Source organism: Castanea sativa, chromosome 4 (genome assembly GCF_040712315.1).
Source record: "Castanea sativa cultivar Marrone di Chiusa Pesio chromosome 4, ASM4071231v1".
Classification (NCBI taxonomy): domain Eukaryota; kingdom Viridiplantae; phylum Streptophyta; class Magnoliopsida; order Fagales; family Fagaceae; genus Castanea; species Castanea sativa.
In genome coordinates, this window is record NC_134016.1 from 16,911,407 (window position 1) to 16,938,795 (window position 27,389).

At 34.8% G+C, this 27,389-nt stretch overlaps 2 protein-coding genes and 1 pseudogene across 2 annotated transcripts; 2 read left to right on the top strand and 1 right to left on the bottom strand.

Annotated features, from left to right (window-relative positions):
• The first annotated feature begins 2,222 nt into the window (after positions 1-2,222).
• LOC142630943 (protein DOG1-like 4) lies at positions 2,223-5,152 on the top strand. The gene is made up of 2 exons (XM_075805006.1): positions 2,223-3,396; positions 4,679-5,152. The coding sequence occupies exon 1, from the start codon at positions 2,527-2,529 to the stop codon at positions 3,364-3,366; it is 840 nt and encodes a 279-aa protein (XP_075661121.1). The 5' UTR covers positions 2,223-2,526; the 3' UTR covers positions 3,367-3,396; positions 4,679-5,152.
• Positions 3,376-9,682, top strand: LOC142632535 (protein DOG1-like 3; annotated as a pseudogene).
• Positions 9,683-19,101: 9,419 nt separating this feature from the next.
• Positions 19,102-26,854, bottom strand: LOC142630227 (protein disulfide-isomerase-like). Its single transcript, XM_075804200.1, has 10 exons — positions 26,658-26,854; positions 24,212-24,242; positions 23,805-24,092; positions 23,531-23,719; positions 23,307-23,432; positions 22,706-22,843; positions 22,493-22,612; positions 21,694-21,811; positions 20,120-20,232; positions 19,102-19,299 (listed from the first exon to the last, which is right to left on the bottom strand). Exons 1-10 carry the CDS (start codon positions 26,852-26,854, stop codon positions 19,102-19,104), a joined length of 1,518 nt encoding a protein of 505 aa, XP_075660315.1.
• Between the last annotated feature and the right edge of the window lie 535 nt (positions 26,855-27,389).

Consider the following 27,389-nt stretch of genomic DNA (forward strand, 5'->3'; position numbering starts at 1 on the left):
TTCGTGTTTCTTGTAATGTTGTCTTCTAGGAACACCGCTTGTTTATTGAACTCTCTCATTTTCGTTCTTCCCTAACTACCTCATCTGTACTTGAAGTCTTTCCAGAAGAGTCTCATGTTCCTTCTCCAAATCCTCTTGATCCTCCTTTGGACTTCTGTATTCAACCTCCAGATCCTTTTGATGCCTATTCTGGAGGTCGAAGATGAACAGGTTGATGACGAGCTACCCCAACTTGAGCCTGGGTCCCCCGCTCCTGCTCCGCCTGAAGATCCTCCACAAGACCTTCCACCTCCACAAGACATTCCACCTCGTCACTCAACCCGGGTAAGATCCATTCCTACACATTCACTTGATTATCATTGTTACACTGCCCTTGCTAGACTCCACGTGCCTCAAACCTATCGTGAGGCCTCCACTAACCCTTTATGGTAGATTGCAATGAAAAAGGAACTTGGTGCATTAACCAAAAACCATACTTGGGACCTGGTTACCCTCCCTCCTAGACAATCTGTGGTTGGTTGTAAGTGGATCTACAAGATTAAGACTCGCTCAGATGGGTCCATTGAGCGCTATAAGGCTCGTCTTGTTGCAAAAGGTTTTACACAGGAGTATGGGATTAATTATGAAAAGACCTTTACTCCGATTACTCGCATCTCATCTGTTCGTGCCTTCCTAACTGTTGCTGCTGCTAGAAAATAGGATCTTTTTCAGATGGATGTTAAAAATGCATTCCCTAATGGAGATTTGAGTGAAGAAGTTTACATGCAACCTCCTCCAAGTCTCTCCATTGAATCAAACAAGGTTTGCCGCCTTCAACGTGCATTGTATGGTCTTAACCAAGCTCCACGAGCCTGATTTGCAAAATTTAGCTCTACCATCTTTCGCTTGAGTTACACTGCCAGTCCTTATGATGCTGCCTTATTTCTTCGTTGTTCTGATAAAGGCACCATTTTACTTCTCCTCTATGTGGATGATATGATCATAACTGGTGATGACCTTAATGGCATACAAGAACTCAAGGATTTTCTCAGTCAGCAGTTTGAGAAGAAAGATCTTGGACACCTTAGCTATTTCTTGGGGCTTGAAATCACTCGTTCCTCAGTTGGTCTTTATATTACTCAAGCCAAGTGTGCCTCTGACCTTTTGTCTCGTGTTGGACTCACTGACAACAAGACTGTTGACACCCCAGTTGAACTTAATGTGCATCTGACTCCCTCGGGGGGGAAACCATTATCTAATCCTTCTCTTTACAAACAATTGGTTGGCAACCTAGTCTATCTCATAGTTACTCATCCAGACATTTCCTATGTTGTTCATCAAGTAAGCCAGTATTTGTCTGCTCCACGGTCGACTCACTATGCTGCTGTTCTGCTCATTCTTCGATACTTGAAGGGCACTCTCTTCCATAGCCTTTTCTACTCAGCTCAGTCTCCTCTTGTACTCCGTGCATTCTCTGATGCTGATTGGGCAAGAGATCCCACTGATCGTAGGTCCACCACTGATTATTGTTTTCTCCTTGGCTCTTCCTTGATTTCTTGGCGAAGTAAGAAACAAACCTTTGTGGGCCGCTCTAGTACTGAAGCAGAATATTGTACTCTTACTGATACCACATTTGAGCTCATTTGGTTACGATGGCTTCTTAAGGACTTAGGTGTGTCTACATCCTCTGCTACTCCTCTTTATTGTGATAATCAGAGTACCATTCACATTACTCACAATGATGTCTTCCATAAACGGACTAAACATATCGAGATTGATTGTCATTTTATCCGTTATCATCTTGTTCATGGTGCTCTCAAGCTCTTCTCTGTCTCCTCCAAAGCTTAACTTGCAGACATCTTCACCAAGTTCCATCCTAAAGGACGCCTTCATGATTTAGTTGACAACCTCAAGCTGGTCTCACATCCACCTTGAGGTTGAGGGGCTGTTAACGTATTGTGGGTTTGGCCCAACTAAGTTACTTATTTGTATAGCACACATTGTACTACACTCTTACTTGTATTGCACACATATTTACTTGTACAGCACTCATATGCCTCCTATATAAAGACACTCATGTATATTGTTTCAGTGAAAAATACAATACTATTGAATTCAGTATTTCTAACATATATAAAAGTGTATATTATTATATACATTTGCTTAGTAAAATAAACCAATAATTTTCGTTTATAAAAAAAATCTTATCATACCATTTTCGGAAAACTACAAACACAGATGACAAACCAAGGCCACAAGGCCTCTTGCCTTTTTGAATCTTGGCCGACTTCCTTTCAATATAAAAGCATATCCAAATCTCTTTTAACTTTCCTTTGAAATTTTGTCTATTATCTCTGATTCACCGCACCAAATCTACTAATCCCAAATGGACCCTTTTATCCAACCGATCTTCCTCACAGTATAAAATCCAGAAGCAGAATCAAACTCTGGCTTGTGCAATTTGTTATAGTTGGGGCTTGGCCGTGCAAACTCCGAGGTTGTCTCTATTCTTTGACCATCTTTACTCCCAAACTGAAACGCTGCAACATGCCAATTTCCACTTCCGAGCCCGATAGCTTCCACAACTTCTTTGAGCTCTGGGTTTCCGAGCAAAACCAATACCTCCAAGAACTCATCTCTGCCTCTCAACACCACAAGCAAAGCTCCAACATTAGCTCTGAGGATGACTCGGTGATCTTGACCCCACTCATCGGCCGAGTCATCAACCATTACGAGCAATACTATGGTGCAAAGTCGAAGTGGGCTAAGCAAGACGTGTTTGCGATGTTGTCACCTTCATGGAGGTCCTCACTTGAGGACGCGTTCATGTGGATAGGAGGGTGGAGACCCAGTATGGCTTTTCACTTGCTTTACTCCAAATCCGGGTTACAACTCGAGGATAAATTCACTGAGTTGGTTCGCGGGTTTAGTTCTGGCGATTTGGGTGATCTTTCTTCGAGTCAGCTCAACCAGGTGGACGCTTTTCAGAGGAGGACTATTAAGGAGGAGAAGGAGATTACTGAGAAGATGGCAGAGCTTCAAGAAACTGTGGCAGACTCGTCCATGGTTGAGTTGTCACATGTGGTATCTGAGTTGATGAGGGAAAGAGGTGGTAGTGTTAGTGGAGTGGAGGAAGAGCGAGTTGAGTCGACTTTGGGGACTAAAGAGGAAGGGTTGGAGGAGATCTTGCAGAATGCTGATGATCTACGGCTGAGAACTCTTAAAGCAATTCTTGAAGTTTTGACTCCAATCCAGGCCGTCCATTTCTTGATTGCTGCTGCTGAGTTGCACCTCAGGCTTCATGATTGGGGGAAGAAGAGGGACGATGTCCTGGGACTGGTGGCACTGGCCGGTGACACAATTTTTGTACCACAATTTTTGGCATAATGATCAGCTATGAGTAGCGATAAAAACTTGGTAAGTCAATGTAAGACTGTTTGTTCACTCTTCATAATCGATCACTTCAATAAACCGCTATGAAATTTATGGTAGTAGAAGAATTAGAATTACTAGTTAGAATTTAAACAGGGACGGGCTTCCTTGACTTATAATGTTCTAAGTTTTAATTATGTGTTGTTGGGTGCTTAATCTATGCTATTTTTTATTTGCATTCCTTTTGTAATATTATTAGAACGTATGTTGTGGAAGTCAGCAATGTAAAACCCCATCCATTTATGTGGTTGATATGTGCCTAGAAGTTCCTAAGACTAGTATATAACATTTTCATTTTGATTCTAACAACATTCTCATTTAGATCAATTTAATCATCCAGAGCTTTTTATTTATCTTTTGAAAACGAGAAATGTGATGCGATGCTAGACACTTTAGAGGATAAAATTGACCCCAAAAAATTAAGAAAAAATTATATTCCCAACTTAGAGGGGCTAAATCAAATTTTAGCCTTTTCTTTTCTTTTTGTTTTTTTGTTTTTTTTCCCTTTACAAAACTACCAAAGAAAAGTAGAAAAAAGAAATGTTTTTGGCATTGGGCCCATTGTTAGATTTATCATCGATTTTAGTAATACGATGGTGATTTATTTTAAAGCATTTTCCATGTGTTATTTGCATGTTGATAGGTTGTCGTATTTCACATTCAAATTATGAAGAAAACTAAATACGTGGGAAGAGTTTAAGATAAAGAAGTGTTGCTTTTCTTGACTTTACTTTATCATGTATTCAACGTTTTTAACCTGTAGGTAATAGTTGGCAATGGTCTCCGTTATTTTTAGGGGAGTTTATGGATATAATTTTTGTTACAATTTCCATAATTTTTGTTGTGGTCATAGGTAAAAGTGATTTTCTTAACACTTGCCGTCAATTATTTCAATAATGTATGAAAAAAGCGGTCTTTGGCGAAGGGCTTGGGAGCATAGCCCCCAACTTATGAAAAATCTGCCTTCCCCCTTATATGTTTTAAAATATATATGATTTTAGAATTAAATTTTAGCAACTAAAATTATCTAGACGACTAATTCATCATTTTTTTTTTCTTTTTTTTTTTTGAGCCAATTTTTTTTTCTTCTTCTTATTATTCTTATAACACATGTAGCTTATTAAATCAAAGTATATTTAAGGTATACTATCTTAAAAATAGATAAATTTATATAATTGGTTAATAAATTATTTTTTTCTCCCATATCCTGCTGTGGGAGGTAGTGCAAGAATGAAATTCATACTAATAAATTCCCATGGTCTTGAAGATACTGGAAAAGGCAAGTGAAGTCCAGCATTAATGCTTGGATTTCAAGCAAGGCATGCACCTTCGGAAAAACTTCGATACCTCACTTTCTATGACATGCCAAAAGAACTTTTGATGTAGCTAGGGCATAGACTTATCTCTATCAAAATGACCCTGGTTATGAGCTTCCTACATATAATGTGGTCTCTTAAAGAGCATTGAGGCAAACAAAGTTGCATCCCTCTGAATGCCTTCATCTTGGGTAGGCTGCATGATCCCTATCTTCAAGACTGCTAGCACAACTGGTAGCTTATTTTCTATAGTGTAATGCCCTTTAAAAGCATCAAATCCTGACATTGCAGCCTGTGTATGACTTAAGAAAGCTTGCCTTCTGCTCAAACCATCAGTCACTTTGTTTAAAGAGACTGCTTTGTGTTTGATATTGAAGATGAATTTCTATAGATTGCCACCCACTTGGCATGCCTCGTGTAAATTCTATTGACTATTGAGATGACTCAAGGCCTCATGATCAGTTTTTAAGATGAACTCTTTATCTGCCATGTAATAATTTCAGTGCTTAATGGCTTGGACAATAGCATAGAATTTTAGATTATAAGCGCAATAATTAAGTCTAGCACCACTCAATTTCTCGCTAAAGAATGCTAAAGGTTTACCTTCTTGGCTGAGAACTGTTGGGTCTTGAATAATATTACTAACATTATTATCAATCCTAAATAGCAATCATACACAAAACACAAATATTTACGTGAAAAATCCTTTTTCTTTGAAAGGAACAAATTCCGAATCAATTATATTTCATTATTCTCAAATCAATTATGATATCTCTTGTGTATGTCTCACAACTAAAGAAAAATATCTCTTGTTTTTCTTTGCTCTCACACACACTCTTTTTGTGTCTCAAATGCAGCAACACTTTGCTCTCTCCTCCTTGATTATTTTCTTGAAAGCGGCAACTTTTTGCTCTCTCCTCCTTGGCTATCCTCTTGAAGACAGCAACATTTTGCTCTCTCTTCCTTCTTGTGTTCCTCCTAAGAAAAAATCCTTTTTTTTTTTTCTCTCTTGGTTTCATGCTCTATTTTCCCTCTCCTCATAGGGAGGACCCTTAGGCCAAATCCATCAAATTCTTTGTAGTATTATCTATGACTCTTTTCCTATTCCCTTTTGGACTATAAATACATTACCTCCTTAATAAGGAATAGCCTTTCCTTCCACACCAAAGAATAGCCTTTCCTTCCACCACAAGGAAACCCAAATTAATTTTTCCTTCTTCAACTAAGAAACCTAATTGACTTTCCAAGTCACAATTGGAATTTGAAGCAATTTCCCAACAAGAACTCCACCAATTCCCTGGATGGATTCATTTGTGTCCAGCTAAAAAACACTGTCAAAATCTTGAACGTGGAGGATTATAAATGATGTGAAGGTTGCAAAACTGGTTACAGCTTCTAGACTCCATAGTAGGGCCTGCTGCTTCAAGTTGTCAATCAGTGATGCTACTATAGAGCTGAAATTCTTGATGAATCTTATAGAAATTAAGTGGCTAGGCCGTGAAAACTTCTGACTTCCTCCATTATTTTTTGGAATTAGCTACTCAAGAATTGCTTGAACCTTGGCTTGATCTATCTTGATTCCTTTTGTAGCTAAAAATGTACCCTAATAAATCCACCTAGCTTGTGGCAAAAGTGCATTTCTTGGTGTCGTCATAAAATTTATGCTCTAATAACAGCCTAAACACCCTCTCCAAATGTTGGACATGGCCTGTGAGGCTATATAAAACATAATATCATCAAGTTCAACAACACTAATTAGAGAGAAAATAGAGAGTACGGAAGTTTTTTCTAATTAAAAAATATATATATTTTTAAATGCTAATGTGGATTTTTCCCCCCTTCAAGCGTTAATTTGGTTTTTTGTTTGTTTTCATTTAAGGATTGACATATGACATGGCACTTTTAATTCTATTTAAATAATTTCTTTATTATTGTTAAATGACATGTATGCAATTTGTTTAGTCATGTCAACATTTTCATTATTAAACAGATTGCTGAATATGGTAATTTCATGTCACTAGACAAATTTTTTCCTATTCAATACAAAAAATTTGTCTAGTTTAATATCATGTTGTAACTTGTGGTGACCATTCCATGATAGTATGAACCTGCTTCTTGTGACTTGTATTTTATAGAATTGGTCTTAAATTCACAGGTTGGACTCAAGATTCAATGGAGGGTTCCAAACTTTACTACCCTTGAATTCACATCCAAAACCATCCAATCGACTCAAACGTACGTGGTGTGACAAAAACAAAACAAAAAAACTCTTTCATTCCTAAGTAATGTTTAGTACAAAACAACAAATTCACAACAGTTAAATTCATAGGATTTTATTTGTTCATATATGTATCCACTAACTAATGACATCTCCTAATTATCTATTATTAATAAATTTGATACCTTGAAAGCAATGTGCAGCATAGTCTTTTCCTGACAAACTCTCCCTTCCAATTTTATATTTCTTTGTTGTTTGTATATTTGCCTACAATCTCACCCTCTCTTCCAAGTTTTCAGAAGCAGCTTTCAATTTTAGATTGAGGTCCATAGTACTTGACTACTTTGTACTTAGCCAAAAAGAGATTCAAGTCCACTTCTTTACATCACTTTTTGAGAAATAAGAGAATTTTTCTTGTGCTTCTTTAACAAGGAATCAAAAGCCAGTTCAGTACATGCCAGTGATGCCACATGACTATTTTTTTTAATATAAGCAAAGCTAAGCATTCCATAAGCTGCCAAATCTATTGTCAAGACTCGAGTGTAGTAACGTGACAATTCCCTCACCATTAAGTAATGCAGTAACTTATTAAGTTTGCAGGCATTATAACAACAGAAAATATCAAAAGCTGACGAAAGTAAATACCACCTTGATATAGGCAAGCTCATTGTTTTGGAAAATATTATACACTTTGTGCTGCTATGATGACAATGCAAATTGACCAATCATTACTGCAACTTTCGTCAATCTCTCTCTCTCTCTCTTAGTTTTCTTTATTGGCTCAAAACTTTTGAGTATTCTTTCAAGTTAAGCAAACCCAAAATCCCATACTAGTGCAAAAAAATCTAAATACTTATCACCTTTCCAGAAATCCAGACTGGACTCAAAATTTCATGTGTACAGTCCAAAATTATAATTAATGACATAAAAAATTCCAGTTGACCCTTTTGTCCAGCTCCCATCCCATCCCAATCTCTCCAACCCCATTTTATATAAAACCCCAAAGAGGAACCATAGTTTGAATTGTACACAAATATTTTGTCAATGTGCTCTACTCTAAAAACCAAAACCACCATGTCTTTACACCCAGATGGTGGTAACTACGTAGCATCAGACCAAAGAAACAGCACTCCTGAGCTTGAAAGCTTCCAAAGATTCTTCGAGCTTAATTTGGCTTGTCCATCCAAACAACTACCTGGAGGCCCTCATATCAGCCTCTAAGCAACACAATAAAAGCATAGACACTAACACCACCATCGCTGACAAGCCTCCCTTGCAGCTCCTCATCAACCAAGTCATTCATCATTACGAGTTTTATTATCAGGTTATATTAGAATAATTAATTAAATAATTACATTTATGATTTCATAACAGCATAAACTTTTTAGAAAATTGTTAACTTTATTTGGTTAACTAGTGTCTTAGAGCATTTAATAAAGAAGCATTTAATGCAACTTGCTATAGTCGATTTTTTATGCTTTTTTTTTTTTTTTTTTTATACAAGATAGAATTCTACTCTAGTTTAATCTAAGTGTATATGTGTGTGAAGCTTCCTTCAAGAGACTTGAACTCCGGCCCTTACCCCCCACACCCCATAAGCACTAATACTTGTGGAGTGACCATCGCACCAAAAGTATGCGGTGATTTTTTATGCTTTTATAGCACATATGCTTGCGTCTCATATACATGAACAAATGCTTTGAACTTTTAATGATATATTACACACTAAATTTATTAGTAATATTTATTACACACTACTTGTTATTACACCTTTACACACAAGCGAAAATTACACTAAAAATATGACTTAAAGTAATGATTTTCAAGTAGAAATCATGAGTACTTCAAGTCATACTTTCAGTCCAATTTTTATGTGTATAAAATTGTGTGCAAAGAAGTGTGTGTAACAAGTAATTTTCCTAAATTTAAACCTTTCTCCGCAATATCCTTCATTTACAAACTTAAAAATCTTACGTGTTAAGTTCTATCATCATTTGTTAACCGATTAACCTTTTGGTACACTTGGATAATATATCAGGTTAAGTCATGGTGGGCAAAGAAAGACGTGCTAAGCATCCTAACACCCTCATGGACAAGCACAATTGAGGACGCGTTCATGTGGATAGGAGGGTGGCGACCCACAATGGCTTTTCATTTGCTTACTCCAAGTTAGGGATGCAACTTCAGGACCAACTTGCTGATTTTATTCAAGGGTTGAGCAGTGGTGACTTGGGTGATCTCTCTCCAAGTCAGCTCAACCAGCTTGATAAGTTGCAGATGAGGACTATAAAGGAGGAGAGAAATATAGCTGAGAAGATGGCGAAGCATCAGGAGTCGGTAGCAGATTCAACTATGGTTGGGTTGTCACATGCAGTAACGGAGTTGATGAGAAGTGGTGGTGGAGTTGATGAGGAACAAGTTGAGTTGGCTCTAATGTCAAAGGAGGAGGGCTTGGAGGAGATATTGCATAACGCTGATGATTTTAGCTTGAGAACGCTGAAAGCCATTCTGGATATTGTTACTCCAACGCAGGCTGTGCATTTCTTGATTGCTCCTGCTGAGTCACACCTCAGGTTTCATGACTGGGGGAAGAAGAAGGATGCAAGGAAACACCATGGTACTGGTGGGAATTGATCAACTTGTGCGTTTCGCAAACAAATCTAAAGCCAATAAACTGGCTTCTTTGAAAGAAGTTAGCTTAAAGCTACTTTTTTGTTTTAAGGATACAAGCTTAGAGAAAGGCACAAAAGACCAATGGTAATTCCACCACAAAAGTAAATCTTATTTTAGATAATAATAACATGCCCAAAAATCATTTTCCTAAATATGGTTAATTGAAGCTTTAAAAAAATAGCCTTTAAAAATAATAATAGACCTTAAGGAAGGGAAAACCCAAATAAAAATTACAATAAGAACCAAGGACTCCCTTCACAAGATCAATTTAATAGATCTTATTTTGTCTGTGGTAAGAGTGGGCATATTACTCAATTTTGCAAATTTCAAAAACGTGAATCTGTCCCGCAGGCTAACGTAACCGAAGAGCCTTTAGTGGCTATGATTACTGACATCAATATGGTGCAATATGTGGTGGTGGGCAGATTCTGGTGCTAATAGGCACGTCTTCTATGATAAAAATTACAATAAGAACCAATAACTCCCTTCACAAGATCAATTTAATAGATCTTGTTTTGTTTGTGGTAAGAGTGGGCATATTACTCAATTTTGCAAATTTCAAAAACGTGAATCTATCCCGCAGGCTAACGTAACCGAAGAGCCTTTAGTGGCTATGATTACTGGCATCAATATGGTGCAATATGTGGTGGTGGGCAGATTCTGGTGCTAATAGGCACGTCTTCTATGATAAAAATTACAATAAGAAGCAAGGACTCCCTTCACAAGATCAATTTAATAGATCTTGTTTTGTCTGTGGTAAAAGTGGGCATATTACTCAATTTTGCAAATTTCAAAAACGTGAATCTGTCCCGCAGGCTAACGTAACCGAAGAGCCTTTAGTGGCTATGATTACTGACATCAATATGGTGCAATATGTGGTGGCATGGGCAGATTCTGGTGCTAATAGGCACGTCTTCTATGATAAAAATTGGTTCAAATTATACACTCCTTTTGAACAAGAAAAAACTGTTATGCTTGGTGACTCTAGCAAAACCAAGGTTCTTGGGAGTGGTGAGGTTGAATTGAAATTTACTTCTGAACGCGTGCTAACATTAAAAGATGTTCTTTACACTCCGTCCATGAGGAAGAATTTGATGTCAAGTTTTTTGCTTAACAAGGCTGGCTTTAAGCAAATTATGGAATCTGATAATTATATAATCACTAAAAATGGATTATTTGTGGGCAAGGGTTATGGTTGCAATGGAATGTTTAAATTAAATGTTGAGAATAATAAAGTATCTACCAGTTCAATTTATATGTTTTATTCTATTAATTTTTGGCATGCTCGTTTGTGTCATATAAATAGTAGATGTGTGGGAATCAAGAGTAGTTTATGATTAATGCCAAGACTGTCAAAAGATTTTGAAAAATGTGAAACTTGTAGTCAAGCTAAGATTACAAAAATGCCTTATAAAAGTGTTGTAAGAAATACTAAATTGCTTAAACTAATTCACTTTGATTTATGTGAATTTGAGGGAATTTTAACTCGTGGAAGAAATAGATATATTATTACTTTGATTGATGATTTCTCAAAATATATAACTATTTATTTGTTGAAAAATAAAAGTGATGCTTTTGAAAAAATTCAAGATTTTTTAAAAGAAGTTGAAAATCAATTCGGTAGAAAAATAAGAAGTGATAAAGGCCGTGAGTATGAATCAAGTGCATTCAACTCATTTGTTTAGTCTTTGAGAATTATCCATGAACTACTGCACTATATTCACTTGCTTCTAATGGTGTGGTTGAAAGAAAAAATAAAACTTTAATTAAGTTAAAAAAATGTCATGTTAATTGAATTTGGTGCACCTTTACATTTTTGGGGTGAAGCTATTTTAACTGCATGTCATATTTTGAATAGGGTGCCACATAAAAAGTCACACACATCTTTTGAGATGTGAAAAGGACATAAGCCAAATTTGGGATATTTGAGAGTATGGGGTTGTCTTGCTTATGTAAGGCTTACTGACCCTAAAATGCCTAATTTAGGTATAAGAACTACTTGTGCTTTTCTTGGTTATGCGATTAATAGTGCAACCTATAAATTTTTTGATCTTGAAAACAAAATAATTTTTGAATCTGGTGATGCAATTTTTCATAAAGAAAAATTTCCTTTTAAATTAAAAAATAATGGAGGTGGAGAAAATATTTTGTCACAACCTAGTTCTTCTACTTCACATTTACAAAATCAAGAAAATTTTGAAATGGAACATAGAAGAAGTAAAAGAGCTAGAGTTGAAAAGGATTTTGGTCCTGATTATTATGTTTTTAACATTGAGAAAAATCTCCAAAATTTAAAAGAGGTTTTAACATCACCTGATGCTATATTTTGGAAATAGGCTGTAAATGATGAGATGGAATCTCTAATTTCTAACAAAACTTGGAAATTAGTAGATCTTCCACCTGGTTGTAAGATCATAGGTTGTAAATGGGTCTTTAGAAAAAAAGTTGAAACCGGATGGATCAATAGATAAGTTTAAAACTAGACTTGTTGCAAAAGGCTTTAAACAAAAAGCTGATCTTGATTTCTTTGTACATTTTCTCCGGTAACAAGAATTACATCTATTAGATTGTTAATTGCTATTGCTGCAATTTTTTATTTGAAAATTCATCAAATGGATGTAAAACTGCTTTTCTAAATGGAGACCTAGAGGAAGAGATTTATATGGATCAACCTGAATGCTTTGTAGAGCCTAGAGAAGAAAGCAAGGTATGTAAGCTAACTAAATCCCTATATGGCTTAAAACAAGCACCTAAGCAGTGGCATGAAAAGTTTGATTCCTGCATGATTGAGAATGGTTATAAATCAAATGAATGTGATAAATGTATTTATTCTAAACCATTGAATAATTTACATATTATTATTAGTCTCTATGTAGATGATATGTTGATTTTTGGCTCAAATATGCATGTAATAAATAAAACAAAAAATATGCTTAAAAGCTATTTTAATATGAAAGATCTTGGTAAGGTTGATTTTATTTTGGGCATGAAAATTACAAAAACATGTGATGGAATATTCTTGATCAATCACATTATGTTGAGAAAATATAATTTTCATGATCACAAAAATGTAGCTACTCCTTTTAATTCTAGTGTTCATTTATTTCCTGTAAATAATGATAATGAGATTTTTAATCAAAATGATTATGCTAGTATCATTGGCAGTTTGCGTTATGCTAGTAATTGTACTAGACCTAACATTGCATATGTAGCAGGAGTGCTTAGCAGATTTACTAGCAAGCCTAGTAAAGATTTTTAGCTAGCTATTGAGCGAGTCATGAGATATTTAATTGGTACCAAAAACTATGGCTTATTTTATAAAAACTACCCTTCTGTGATTGAAGCTTTTAATGATGCCGATTGGAATACTTTGTCAAGTAATTCTCTCTCTACCACTGGTTATATTTTTATCTTAGGTAGTGGTGCTATTTGTTGGAATTCTAAAAAGCAATCAATAATTGCTAATTCAAAAATAGAAGCTGAATTAATAGCATTAGCTTCAGCTAGTAAAGAGGCAAATTGGTTTAGAGATTTGTTATATGAAATTCCACTTTGGGAAAAGTCAATTCCACCTATATTAATTCATTGTGATAACATTACTGCAATTGGTAGAGTTAAAAACCGTTACTACAACGGTAAATCCAGACCTATAAGAAGAAAGCACAGTACCGTGCGATCTTATTTGAGTAGTGGCATCATAACTGTGGATTATATTAAATCTAATGATAATATTGTAAATCCATTTACCAAGACCTTGGCAAAAGATAGAGTTTGAAATACATCAAGGGGGATGGGACTAAAATCCATAGAATCATGAGCTATGTATGAGGATACCCAACCTAAGGACCAAAGATCCTGAGAATTGGGTTCAATGAGAAAAACAAATCATACGATGGTCATAAGAAATGCACAATTTACTTTTTTAATTATTTATTTTGTAAATAATTTTTTAATTGTTCATTTTGTAAATAATTTTTTAATTGTTCATCTCTATGATGTAAGTGCATTTATCCTGTAATATGGAGAGGTTGAGTAAAAAAATCTTAATGAAATTTGTAACTCGTATGAGTGGGGTGTCAGAATTACAGGAGCACCCTTGACAAAATTTCACCTATGTGAGTATGGGGGTAGGGCCGCTCCCTATGAGATTTGGACTTAATCTCAACTACACTCATGAAACCGGGATTAGCACACGACCGTAAAATGCTAGCTGTAAAAGTTCATGTCAATACCTGGGTTGTTATGTGTAAGCAGTGACACTTAATTTCCCTAAAGCAATCCTAGTTTAAGTTGGAGACCCCTACGACTCTAGAGTTGAGATCTTTGTTTTACTAAATGAAAGTTCAATGCAAAGCACACCTTCATGATGCGTAGTGACCCATCTTTGCCTGATAATCTCTCTTTAACTAAGAAATTTAATATTAAAATGAGTAAGGGATTGTTGGAATATTTTAATATTAAATAATTAAAATGAATAAATGTTATAACATAAATGTAAAGATGTGGGAGTGAATATGGAAGATGAGGAGTTAGTGAAAATATTTAATCCCACATTGAAAATGAGAAATACTATTTTGTTTTTTTTATTTGTGGTGATTAATGGGTTAACATGAATTGTCTTAGATATTGAGCCAGATACGTGCACAAGGGGGAGGTGAAGGTGTCAAAAATGGAAATGAATCAACCTCTTGGATCCTCCTACTTGACAGCCCATTCAGAGTAATTACCATATTCGTTGGTGAGTAAACGACCCGAATTAATACTCCATTTTTATTATAGAAAATGAAGAGCCATTAACCTACTTAATGGACTATCCGTTTGGGCATTTTCATTCTTCAAAAACTCCTTATCTCACATTGATTGTGTAACTCCAGCCCATCAGAATAATATCTAACAATTAATCTTGTAACACCCACTATATTAGAACAATGTATCTAATTAATTAGATTAATTTGAGTAGTAATTTCGAGAGGCCCATTAAGCCTATAAATAGACTCATTCAGACCTAATTCAAGTTACTGCAATATACACTAAAAAAAAAAAGAGGTTCTTAGCAAGGAAGGGTGTTCTTTCTGGTGGAGTTTTGGACTTGAACACTTTATGTAGAAGTTGTTCTAGTCATACAATACTTGTTCGGCTGTTGTATCTTAGGGGAGACAAGCCAGAGACGGTCTACACCTGTTACAAAGTTTAGCCAACCAAGGGCTTGAATCTCCTTAAAGAGAGCGAGTGTCGCGCCTCAGTCCAAATAGTGTTGTGTAATATCTTTCTTTAAATTAAAAAAAAAATTAGAAGTATTATTTAGTTTCTCATTGTGTTATTTCTATTATCATTGTGTTTGTACCAACATTAGGCACTTGGGTAGGATCAAAATTAAGGGCATCTTGAAGTTTTTGATGAACTTCTAAGTAGTGCTAGAGTTTTGTTGGTAGGTGTTTGGTGCTGCTCTATCTACTAGCTAGCTACTATATGGTGTTAACTGATATCTTGATTGTAATTTCAGTAAGTCTATAAAAACATAAATTTTCTCATAAGTGTTTTACAATTGCTAAGATATTAAGTTGGGGCTTTTTTGCATTAGGCTATTTTGCAAACATATTAGTTATGTAACAAAAATTGAAATGTATTAATTATGTGACCACTTTTGAAACTCGATTCTACTATAAACTTAAAAATATATATCATCTCATGATTTTTACCATGAGACTCATATGTTCAGTGTTCTACCTTTGGAACTCAAGTTCAAAAGTGGCCACATAACTAATATGTTTCAATTTTGATCACTTAACTAATATGTTTGCAAAATTAGCTTCATAAAATATAATAAATAAATAAATAACTAGTTAAGTTGTTAACGGTAGATAGTAAGGTGGAGATAATAATAAGGCCACATGGAAATTAATGACTTATTAACTCATATGTAATGAAAAATATTATATAGGTAAGAGTATGTAATTTTGGTTGTAATATATTAATATAATAATATTTTGTGGAAGTAAAGTGTAAGTCAGTAATCACAATGGTTGAAACCCTAGTAGTAAATAATAATAAAAAATGTCAGAGTTCGAGTTCAATGTGGAGGCGAGGGCGAAGGTCGAGAAGGGGAAGATCCAATAATTTATAATTACCGGAAGAGCTGGTGGAAGAAATCGTGTCATGGCTTCCAGTGAAATCCATACTTCGTTTCAGGTGCGTTAAAAAGCCATGGTCTACTCTTTTTCAAAACCCAAATTTCATTGCCAAACACCTTCACCATCAAACAAAACAAAAAAAATCCAAGTATTTTGGTCCAGAGCTCTGACTTAATAGGAGGATATGGCTTCTCCCTGCACCCTTATCCGGATGATAATGATGATGTTGTAGGTGGACGCATTGTGAACCTTTCAAAGGACTTGGGCTTGGTCACAATGCAACAAACTATAACTATCAACATGTTTAGTTGCATCAATGGTATTATTTGCATTGGTGGTTCCTTCCGTGCCCCTGGCGGCCGCTTCCATTCATTTGTCTTATGGAATCCGGCAATCAGAGAACGTAAGATCATTTCTTATCACATGCTTCCTGCTCCTCCTGCCCCCATATAACTCTAAAGCATTAATTTTATGCATTTGGTTATGATCAATACTCTAATGACTACAAGGTGGTTAGAATTGTCACTTATAAGTTATAACAAGGATTCTCCACCTACCCAAAAATCACTCTTCACAGACTACTACAATTTTTTTCATGTTTTCTCCCTAAATGCTCATTCCTGGGCCCGAGTTATTGACAACACTATTTATCGTTCAAACATTAGGTTGCTTTCTCCTTGTTATGAAATATACTTTAATGCTGCTCACCATTGGCTCGGTTTCTTTGACAACGGCCACATAAACCAACTCGGGGAGAATTGTGCTTGTGAGATAATTCTATCCTTTGACATGAGTCATGAGGTGTTTCGGATAACGAAGTTGCCAGATGAGGTGTTTCGAAAACTAAGGTACCCAGTTCCAAGTATGCAAGGGTAAAAGATTTTTGTGTGTTTAATGATTGCCTTGCTTTTGTTGTCTATAAGGTGGATACTGTGACACAGAATTACTTTGATATATGGGTGATGCGTGAATACGGGGTTGAGGATTCTTGGACCAAACAACTTGTTGTAGGACCCTTGTTAGGAATTAACAGGCCCCTACAATTTTTCAATAATGGAGTGCTTTTTCTTGCTGGTGACGATGACGAAATAGTCTTGTATAACATTTGTTCTAATGAAATTAGGAACCTTCGACTTCCAGAGTTTCCAGAATCATTCATCTCAATACGAGCTATGGTTTATGTTGAGAGCCTAGTTTCACTCACGGGTGGAAATGTCTTTTAGAGTTATGGTATATAGTTTATGTTTTATTTTATAATAAGTTATGTGTGATTTAGAGATCATATCATATGGATGATGTATTTGTTAAAATTTAATTCTATTCCTCCTCAGTCTCTGTCATTTGTTGATGGATCTGTAAATTGTTGATTTGTTATGCATTGGAATTGTGATAGAATTTTTTTTTTTTTTGGGGGGGGGGGGGGGGGGTGGGTTATTATTCTATGTAGAGTGAGAGCTAGTTAAGGGTTTGAGTAGATTTTTCTGCAATAACATCTCAGCTATTGTTTGCTTTGGTGTCTATTTGTTTTAGGGAATTTCACACAGACTTGATCACTTTAGGATAGGGAGGGTCCGTACAAGTGGGTAATGTGACAAACTAAGTTTCATACAATTTGATGGAAACTATGGTTAGTGTTGGTAGCTGAATATTAATAGAGAAAATTCCAAGAGGGTAACTCACCTTATTATAGGTTTTGTGGTCTCTTAGCATTTCAATTAGTTGTGAAAGTTCCTGGATGGGTTGACCTCTCCAAGTCCTACAACCATTCATTGAGATTTCTCCCAAGCTTCGTAAAACCTTTAACTGGTCTTTATTTCTTATACTAGTAGTAGTAATTTTGATTTGCCTGATTCTTTTTTTTTTTTTCTTTTTTTACTTCCCATATATGATATATGCTCTTTGTTTTGCCAATGCTATTCGTGGATATGAAATTCCTTAGTAATTTTCTGTTAGATCCTAGTCTTATCTTTTTCCATATACCCATCTAATCGCATTTGAATTCTTAGAAAGTCAGCTGTAATAACTCAAGCTGAAATATCTCCATATACGCATATTATTATTTTTGTTTCTTTGTCTTTGCCAACTTAAAGTTGGTTTTGCATTTAACTGACAAAGGTCGTTGCTGACACATTGGATGATTAGGTTGAAACCAAGAAATTAAAACAAGATGAAGTACTATACTTGAAACTGGACAGCCTTAATTAGTTGAGTCAATAATCTGGACAGTTTGCGTTTTATCTGTAGCAGAAAGTATATTGTTACTTTTTTAATGATTTCTCGGGAATGTGGAGTTTCTTCTGGTTAATGACAATGAGGAAATGGTCTTGCTTAACATTGGTTATCAAGAAATTAAGAATCTCCAATGCACAGGGTATCCAAACTAATTCACCCGGATACAATCTGTGGTATATGTAGAGTCTAGTTTCATTCACGGGTGGAAATGTGTAGAGTTATTGTGCCTAAGCTCTTATTTTTTGTATCAAAAATAATTTTTCAAAAAATTATGCATGATTGGAGAAATTGATATTGCATCTTTTTTGGATGAAAAAAAAAAAGAAGAAGAAGTAATCACAGTGGTTGACATAAGAATTAAGATTACAAAAGTTTCCTTTATTCATTCATGGATTAAACATAGCATGTATTGTTTTGTGTCTTAAATGGTTGGCTTAAAAATCAAAAGCAAGATTACTAGGTGAGTCCTAACGGTGCTAGCCTGCCCAACTTTAACCATCCCAAATAGATAGAGAGAGGATTCACAATAGATACATGCTGAATGGAACTAAAATAAATGTCTGGTGAAAAGTACACGATGTCACAGCCAAGGAAACTATGGCAAAACTAAGGATTTTTTGATAATGGAAAAACTGAGAATTACATGTAGCACTACTTAGACTGTCTTGCATCTCTTATTTTCTTCCTACTGCAAAAAAATTGTGAAGACTCGCTAATGATGTCAAGTAAAATCCGCCATACAAGTATCTCCTCTTATAGTTGGAAGCACTACTGCAACATTTACAAGGAAACAGGCAAATAGAATTCTTAAGTACACATCCATTAAATAACATATCTTACACAGCATAAATAAAGAAAGAAAAATCAGATTGTGCTGATGGAGGCATACACTGCATAGATTTTTACATATGTGAAGAATACACTTTAGCCAAGCATGCTGACCTGTGTTCCAGACATAAATATGGAAGTCAATACACTAATATAGTTTCAAGGTGTAAAAGAACATTATAAATAGGACTCAGAAGTCACTAGTTTCATCATAAGATTCCAGTACTTCATTGGATAAATTAAAGCATAAAAAATGTTAGTACTTACCTTAAAATGTTAGTACTTACCTTAATCACAGTTCATCGTTCACTGTCGTATCTGGTTGGACTTGGACTGTCTGGTCCCGATTCTTTTGAATAAAATCAATGATCTCCTCATTTGTTTTATTCCCATCATACTTCAACAGGATGCCACTGGTAGATTTAAAGTACAAAGTTGGGTATCCTTGTACCTCAAAGTTATCGCTTGGGATGTCATTTTCAGTCGCATCCTTGACGGTAGTAAGATCAAAACAACTCAAAATCAAAACCAATTAAGAATGTATTTGAGGCTGAAGAAGTACTAGAAACATGATAGAATTAACTGAAGTTAAAGTATCTAACAAAACAGATCAGACAGGTGAGTAGATGACTAATTAGAATAGCAGTCAGTAATTGCATAAAAGTTAGCTATTATGGATCTAACATGTTTAGAAATATAAAAAATATAGGTAACAAAGAATAGACATAAGTTATATGAAACGCTATGTGACTAGTATAAAACTTGATGTAACATGTTTATTAACTTTAATTGACCAATCTCAAAGGGATAAATGAATGCAACACAAAGGTTAAAACATTTTTTTATTATTTATGCTTATTTGTACTGTGAGTTCATACCGGGTTCAATCAGCAAGAAAGGAAAATGGTTTTGACAAAAATACAAGTTACAACGTGTAGATTGGATGTTTGTTTTTCACTGATTCTTGGGTCTGTAGCTAACTGTTAGTCCTAAATCACTTTGTCTCAAGGTTTTGGCTTCAGTGCTCTTTCCTTGAGGCTCAAGTTGTGCAAAGCTGCAAGCTATTAGCCTCTAAACGCATTAAATATGGATGCTTTGGTTTCAACTACTTAACCTATTTTCACCGATGGCCTACAGGGGCAAAATGTTGTAAAGTGCTGTGGAAAAATCTGTGCTCTATGACAACAAGAACAAAGATCTAAACCAAATACCACAAAACTCAAATTAGTAGCACAATCTGAAGTGCTAGTTATTTACAAATGGGCAAACGAACTGTCTTTGGAATACATGACTAAAAAAAAGATTCTTACCAGCTTTGCAATGAGAACATCAGTATCATTTTCAAATGAGACAGCAACTTCTTCCAAAATTGGGGCCAGTTTCTTGCAAAGTCCACACCAAGGTGCATAAAACTCTAGCAGAACTGTGAGTAGAACAAGTAAAAACCATTAACATTTTTTCTTTTCCACAATAAGCATTAAACAATTGTTGAGGCAGAAAGGTGGAGAGTTATCAAGATAAAGAAAATGTAATATGTACTCTATTTCAATATATTTGCCTATATAACAAATCATTGCCATCCTCACAAGACACACAAATTTAACACATTTATAAACTTGCTGTGTAACATCATAATGCTATTTTAAGGAATATAATTTAAAACTCTCACAACACCATTTTGCTTACAAAAAAAGCAGTTCAGAAAAGATTCAACTTTCAATCGCTGAACGAATTTTGCAAAAAATTGCATAAGGCCTAAGCCCAATCCATATTTGACTGTAATACATTAAGGATATTCTGGTAATTAATTCAAGCATGAAACTTTCTAGGGGTTTCTACTTTGGGACCAAGTTGGTCTTTATTTTGAATTCAATGGTCCTTAGTTTAGTAGTTAAATTAATTAGGAGTCTTAATGCTACTTTTATGAGAAATAATTCTCACGTATATTGCGTTCAATCAATGTACTCAAAGAATTAATATTTCATAAATGAAATTATGATTAATTTGTTTTATTGAAAAATGCATGCCTAGAGTTTTCTCTCTTCTTATTCTTTGCCTCACTGTTCTATTCAGTCATTGTTTTCATTACCTTTAAACAATAACAAATTTCTCTATCTCTCTCTTCTCCTTACATATCAAAACTCCAAAATTCACATACTCTCTACCAAACAGACACCCAAGAACCCCTTGAAACAACAATTAAATCCTAATATTGTTGCTGTCAACAATTTCCGGTAAGCAGATTTCTAAACTCGGAGTCTGTATTAGCCCCCAATGTGAAACCTTTTCAAACCCTATTTCAACAAACAAACCTTAACTATAGCCTTTCTTCACCATAAAAATTCCCAAAATCATTACTTTTCCTACCCAAAATCCCACCACAAGCACAGACAGAAATATTATCTAATTAGTCCTGCATCAGAAAAGTGAAGGCTAATTTCTTTAACTTAAAACAAGTAGGTTCAGAATACTTCATAGAGGGACTTTTACAGCACTGTTAAAATGGTAATTTATGGCATTCTAATTAAATGTTCTATTTTATAAAAGTGAGATTGCATGAGTAACAATATGTCTTTCTGGCTGCATGGGCATAAATCAGATATTATTATTAATACTGATAAATGATATGTTTTATGAAAAAAATAGTAATAATAATCAAAGTGAAAACGAAATAGATATCACTGACATCAGTGGGACTGGTCTAGTCCCAACTCATATGTAGAGATCATTAGCTTTTCAATTAGGTTTTAGAATATCCATTCAACAGCTCTGTTTGGAAGAAACTTCTAAAAATTTCAAATTGTGCGGTTTTAAACAAACAACTATAGGAATAAACTTTGAATGATGCAACTAATGAAACACTAATAAAGAGTTAAAGACAGACCATTCTTTCCAGAGTTGAAAACCATGTCATGTAGGCTTTCAGCAACAACCACTTTCACAGGCTCATTATTAGTTTCAGGAATGGGCTCTGACTTTATGAATGGATTTAAATTTCCATCCTGAAACATGACCACATTGGAAATCAGAAATTTTTTTTAATGAATAAGACAAACAATCAAGCAATAAAATAACTGTGCAAGATTTTTTTAGTCAAGAAATGGAACAAACTACATTCATGAGGTAAAGAATAATGCATCATGTTGAAATTGGGGAAAAGGGTGACAAAGACTATGTCTATGTCTTCCAGTCCTGTAAAAAACTTGTTCAATATAATAATATCCTTCAATTTGTTGTACCTTGTTCTATGTTCTATTCCATATTCTGCAGCTATTTTCTATAGTATTTTAGCAATATATGTCATTAATAAGCTTCCATGATCTTCTTACACTCTCATTACCCAATCAGTGTGTTTGTCTTGTAGCCATTCTCCGTCCTTATTCTCCTTCACCATTTCTACTTTCCCGTAGCTTCCTACTTCATGTTTTAAGTTTGGTTTTTGTATTTTAGTTGTCCTTTGTCTACTACCTTAGTTCTTCGTCACCTTTCTTCCTTTGTATTTTCCTTGGTTTTCGTCACTTTCTCTTAGTTCTTCGTCACCTTTCCCCCGTATGAGTAGGTTAATCTGGTGTGATGATCAGGGATGACAGGTGGTGTATGGAGAAACATTCTTGATCACCCAGAAAAGTAAACCCTAATATGAATCATGCATATTAGTGGCAAAAGAAGCAGGAGAGCATTACCGTGTATTGCTTCAACCAAGGTGCAATATGCTCAGGCTCCAAGTTTGGTTTCAGGTACTTCTGACCATCATTTTTTAATATGAAGAGGAGAGGTACCAGGTCATCTTTGAATCCAAAGTACTGCCAGCCCATGCCAAATACAATGTAAACATGCCAAAAGAGTAGGCTATTAAAAAATAACAATAAAAATGGGTGGGGTGAAAAAACAATAACCTCAAGTGGCCCTTGGCTCGCCTCAACATCAACTATTAGGAAGCTTATGCCCTTTCCTTTGTTGTGCAAAGCAACATCATGAAATTTTGACTTGAAACTATCAACATGATCGCCAGTGAAGTTCAAAAATAGCATCGCCTACCAGTCCCCCAAAAATAAAGAAAAAAACTATTAGTAAGGTTATTGGGGGTATGGTTGTCTGCCAACCACCTCTCCAGATCCCATAGAAGTGGGAGCCTTGTGTACTAGTATAACTGCTTTTTATTTTCTTTCTTTCTTTATTTATTTTTAACTATTAGCACATTTATTGGGGATTTAAAAAAATCAGTAATGATATTAGGCAAAAAAAAAATGTATTGGGTGAATTTTTCCATATAAAAATGCACTCTTGTAGACTAAGAAGGCACAATAGGGACAAAAGGCAATTTGGAATTTCAAATATTAAAAAACTGAAAGGCTGCAGACTTGAATAAGGGCAATGGGGATTACCAGACCCTAGAAAAACATGTAAGTGCACATCCACACCCAGCAACAACCAGTTAAAATAATAAAGGAAATAGTATATAACAGTTTCATTCGGCACAAAAATAAATTTTGTGACCTTGGCATTAGGGCTGTTGAAAAACTTGATAACAAATGGATGGTTACTTGGATCCTTGTCAAAAAGAGTCACAATAGGCAAACTAGCTTCTTCAACAAACTTCTCCAAAGCATCCACATTAAAATCCTGGAAACAGTAAGGCATAAGCAAAATTGTTCATCATATTAAAAAGTAATATACCAAATGCCATAGGATCTATGTAATCAAATTGCATTCCACAGTACCTGGAAATCAACAAACAGTTCGTCAAATGGTTTTATCAATCTCACTGTTGGCCTGTCCACTGAAGATCCTCCCTTTGAAAGGAGTTTGGCATCCAAAGTGCGACCAAACTTATAGTCAAAACGCAAATTTTCTGCCAAAGCAGTGAAGTTATCAAATTCCTCCCCAGAGAATTGTGGAAAAATTCCAACCTGTTGAATTGGACACACATTATTGTTACGAAGTGGACTTGCCAAGGGAAGAAACAGAAGCTGAAACTAAAAAAAAAATTCTTACAATTAAGATCTTGTTTTCACCAATAAGGCTAGCAGCATCTTCCACAGATTTTATTTCAATTGATGCAGGTGCAATTTGCTTTTTCATGTAAGCTACTATACGATCAGCTTCATGAGGGCCTTTATATTCTTGAATATTCTTTCCTCCATTTCTTAAAATCTTAAGAGTAGGGAAAGCCTTTATGTCAAATTCGTCTGCAAGTGCCTCATTTGCTTCATCATTTGCATCTATTTTTGCCAGAATGACTGGAGGGTCACGGCTACTCAAAATGGAAGCAGCTTTTTCATACTGCAAATTACAAAATTTGCATTTGAAAAAATTTATACAATTAAGAATGCACTTGGCCTACATTTGCAAAGGACGGGGACAACTATGACTTTAACCTAATGAGAAAAGAAATTAATTACCTCTGGAGCAAGCTTCATAGAAAAGTTACACCTGCACAAGGGAAGGGAAAGATATATTAGACTGAAATATGAGCCCAACCCACCTAACAAAACAAACAAGAAAATAATAATTTAAAGTTCTAAATGAGAGATAAGAGTACACAGGTCAGAGGAAACAAACTCAGGGAAAAAAATAAAAATAAAAAATCTCTACTGAAACAATGTGGTAGCTAATACACATGCTTGAACACAAGAATTGTTTTAATCACACAAGTTTGAACAAGAATCTAATTAAGCATAAACTCTTGAAGGATCATTTATAGCATAGAACAGTTTGAATGATGGTTAAATTAAATGTAAAATGTGCAAGAAATAAATACAGGGGATAAACTTGAGGTCATATTGAATCTTACAGCCAAAAATGCTCAGTATAGCTAAAAATGCTCAGAATAGGCTGCTCTCAGTAAATCACTCACTTTTACTATTAGAGGACTACTAGCTCACCAGCCACGGTATTGTTGGTCCCAAAGAAGGATGGCAATCCCTCTGAATGGATGTAAACTTTTTTAAATTTATATCTTTTCACTAAGCGAAATATCTACATGGGAAGCTATCATCATCATCCCTAAGGGAAAACATGGTGTGTGAGATTTATTATGTTGTGATCACCCCTTCACATTCCTATTGGCAGTAGCGTAGGCAGAGCCACTATCAATATTTTTAGAATGTGTCGTGTGTGTGTTATCTAGGTTTGAGGCTCCAAACATAAGAGCTAACCTTCTTAAAAATGTGCAAGTCCCCCCCCCCCAAAAAAAAAAAGGGCATTACTGTGAGATTATAAATATTCTTTTTGGGAATGATTATGTTTCTTTGGCTTAGCTTTCAAGTATTTCTATAATGAATCTTGTGGGATGAATTCGTTTATTTGGTTGGTGTAGTTTAAATAAGCAGAACTTTACACACTATACATTTCCATCTTTCCTTATTTGTATAGTCTGAGTTATTCGATGTGTACATTTCTTGTACACCTATAACTCCATTGTTGTCCTTAAGACTTATCTGCACTTTACTATCTGTCATTATTCTTGGATCCTTATATATGTCTGTCGAAACATCCCTGTGCATTGTGCAATGACATAAATATAGTGTTTTAATCAGAGATAAATTACTCTTGCTTCTCTATATCCCATGAATGATTTCAGTGACCTCACCCATGGGAGTGAATAGTGATCTAAATTACCTTGTTTTTGTATGTGATGTTGAGGAAAATGTGGTGATGGTGATTGTTGAAGTTCTAACTTCTAAGTGACCTTCAACTACATGACCAATACATGGGACATTACTCTTGCGGACCCAATAGGGCCAATACACTAGATATGGTGCTGTTAATCATGTTTTGGTTACATCTCTTTTTGCATTCCTGTTATGATCATGTGGTAGTGAATCTATATATTCTTCCTTTTCATTATTTATTGTGAAGTTTCATATCGTTATTAATTGTTGTAAATCTGTTACTTTGGTAACTAAATCATTACACCTTTATCTTTGTATTTCCTATATATATAACTTTGGTACTCATTATAAATTATTTTATACCTATCTTGTCTTGTTAGTATGTCACTTCCTAGTCCTACTTATTGGGTTGTGTAGTTCATTATATATTACTTACTTGTAACCTCATGCATGTGCATAGATATACTTAAATATATATATAACAAGATGCATAATATAATACCTATATATATAATTTAAATACTATTAATAGTCATTTTTATGTTTTGTTAACTCATTAAAAAAATTTGTAAGGATATTATTAAGTATAAAATGTAAATTTCCCATAGTATTTATTTATTTATTATTGTGAATTACTTCTTTTTTTTTTTTACGATTCATTTACTCTAAACTCTTTGGTTTTTGTAGTAATAACTCACTTGGATGAATATTTATAATGTGATCTCAGATTTGATTCTAAAATTAAGAAACAAAACTCTTTAAGAATAAATAATTTAGAACACATGGCGCAAAATTGAAACTCTAATTTGAAATTTTAATTTGAGTTTCTCTCAGCCTCACCTATTTTATCAATTTTCTTTATGTATTTTAAGTTCAACTATCATTTTGGGAGTTTACATCGTCAAATTTTTTTTGAGAATTTTTTTTTTTTAATTTATTTCTTATTTCGAGTAGACTAGATTACATGGTCTTTTTTTTTTTTTTTAATTAAACAAAAATATTCAGAAAAAAACCCATATAATTCAACAACTGAAATTATCATAATCACATGCATAACGATAATTTAAAAATAAAAAAATAATAAAAAAATAAAAACTATTAATGCAAGCTGACTAAAAGATTCAATATAAAGCAAACTCAAAGGCCAAAGCTACTGTCCTACATTTCCAATTAACCAAACAAAACCATTATGAAGAAAGACACAGAAAAAGAGTGGATACATTGAGGAGCATACCATGGAGCATAGAACTTGACAACAATGAAGTTGTGTTTGGAGACAATGTCAGTGAAATTGGAGTGATCCAACGTAAGCACATGCACATGCACATGCTCTCCTTCCTCAGCAGAGACCAATCCAGCATTGCACAGAAACGGCACCAACATGCAGAGGAACAAAGTGGCCCATAACTTAAAATCCGAATTGATGTTCATAGCTGTGTGTGTGTGTGTGTGTGTGTGTTTTTTACAATTATTGTGCATTGGGCACCCTTTGTGCATGCGTGTTTATAGTTGTGTAGGCCGTGTGCATGAGAAATACTTGGCATGTTTATAAGAGAAGCAACAAACATGGCACGTGTGTTGCTGTCGTATAATTATGGGTGAGCAGTGGTTATCACTACACATAGCGATTTCCAATCCTACACGCCCACAAAGCAATATTTGCCAATGTAAATCTTTGATTGGTAATCTTATATGGTACTGCCTTCTTTTTTAACTTCGATCTTCATTTTTACTTCGAATGTAACTGTTACAAATACCAGAATATGTCACTTGAACTACAAGGCTATTGACGACCCTATCATTCTTTTTTATTTTTTTCTTTTTGATGGGAACACTATCATTGTCAAGTCTTCTAATTTTGGTGATACGATACGATAATAGAAAAGCCTTAGTTTTTTTGGTTATGACGCAATTGTGTTGTAGCCTTTTAGCTGGCAACAACCCAATGTTGTCGAGTAAATTTAGA

Coding starts and splice junctions, on each gene's coding strand:
- LOC142630227 (XM_075804200.1), bottom strand. CDS start 26,854: ATGAACATCAATTCGGATTTTAAGTTATGGGCCACTTTGTTCCTCTGC. Junction 24,093..24,211: donor CTATGAAGCTTGCTCCAGAG/GTAATTAATTTC, acceptor TGTAATTTGCAG/TATGAAAAAGCTGCTTCCAT. Junction 22,613..22,705: donor CGAGCCAAGGGCCACTTGAG/GTTATTGTTTTT, acceptor ATGGGCTGGCAG/TACTTTGGATTCAAAGATGA.
- LOC142630943 (XM_075805006.1), top strand. CDS start 2,527: ATGCCAATTTCCACTTCCGAGCCCGATAGCTTCCACAACTTCTTTGAG.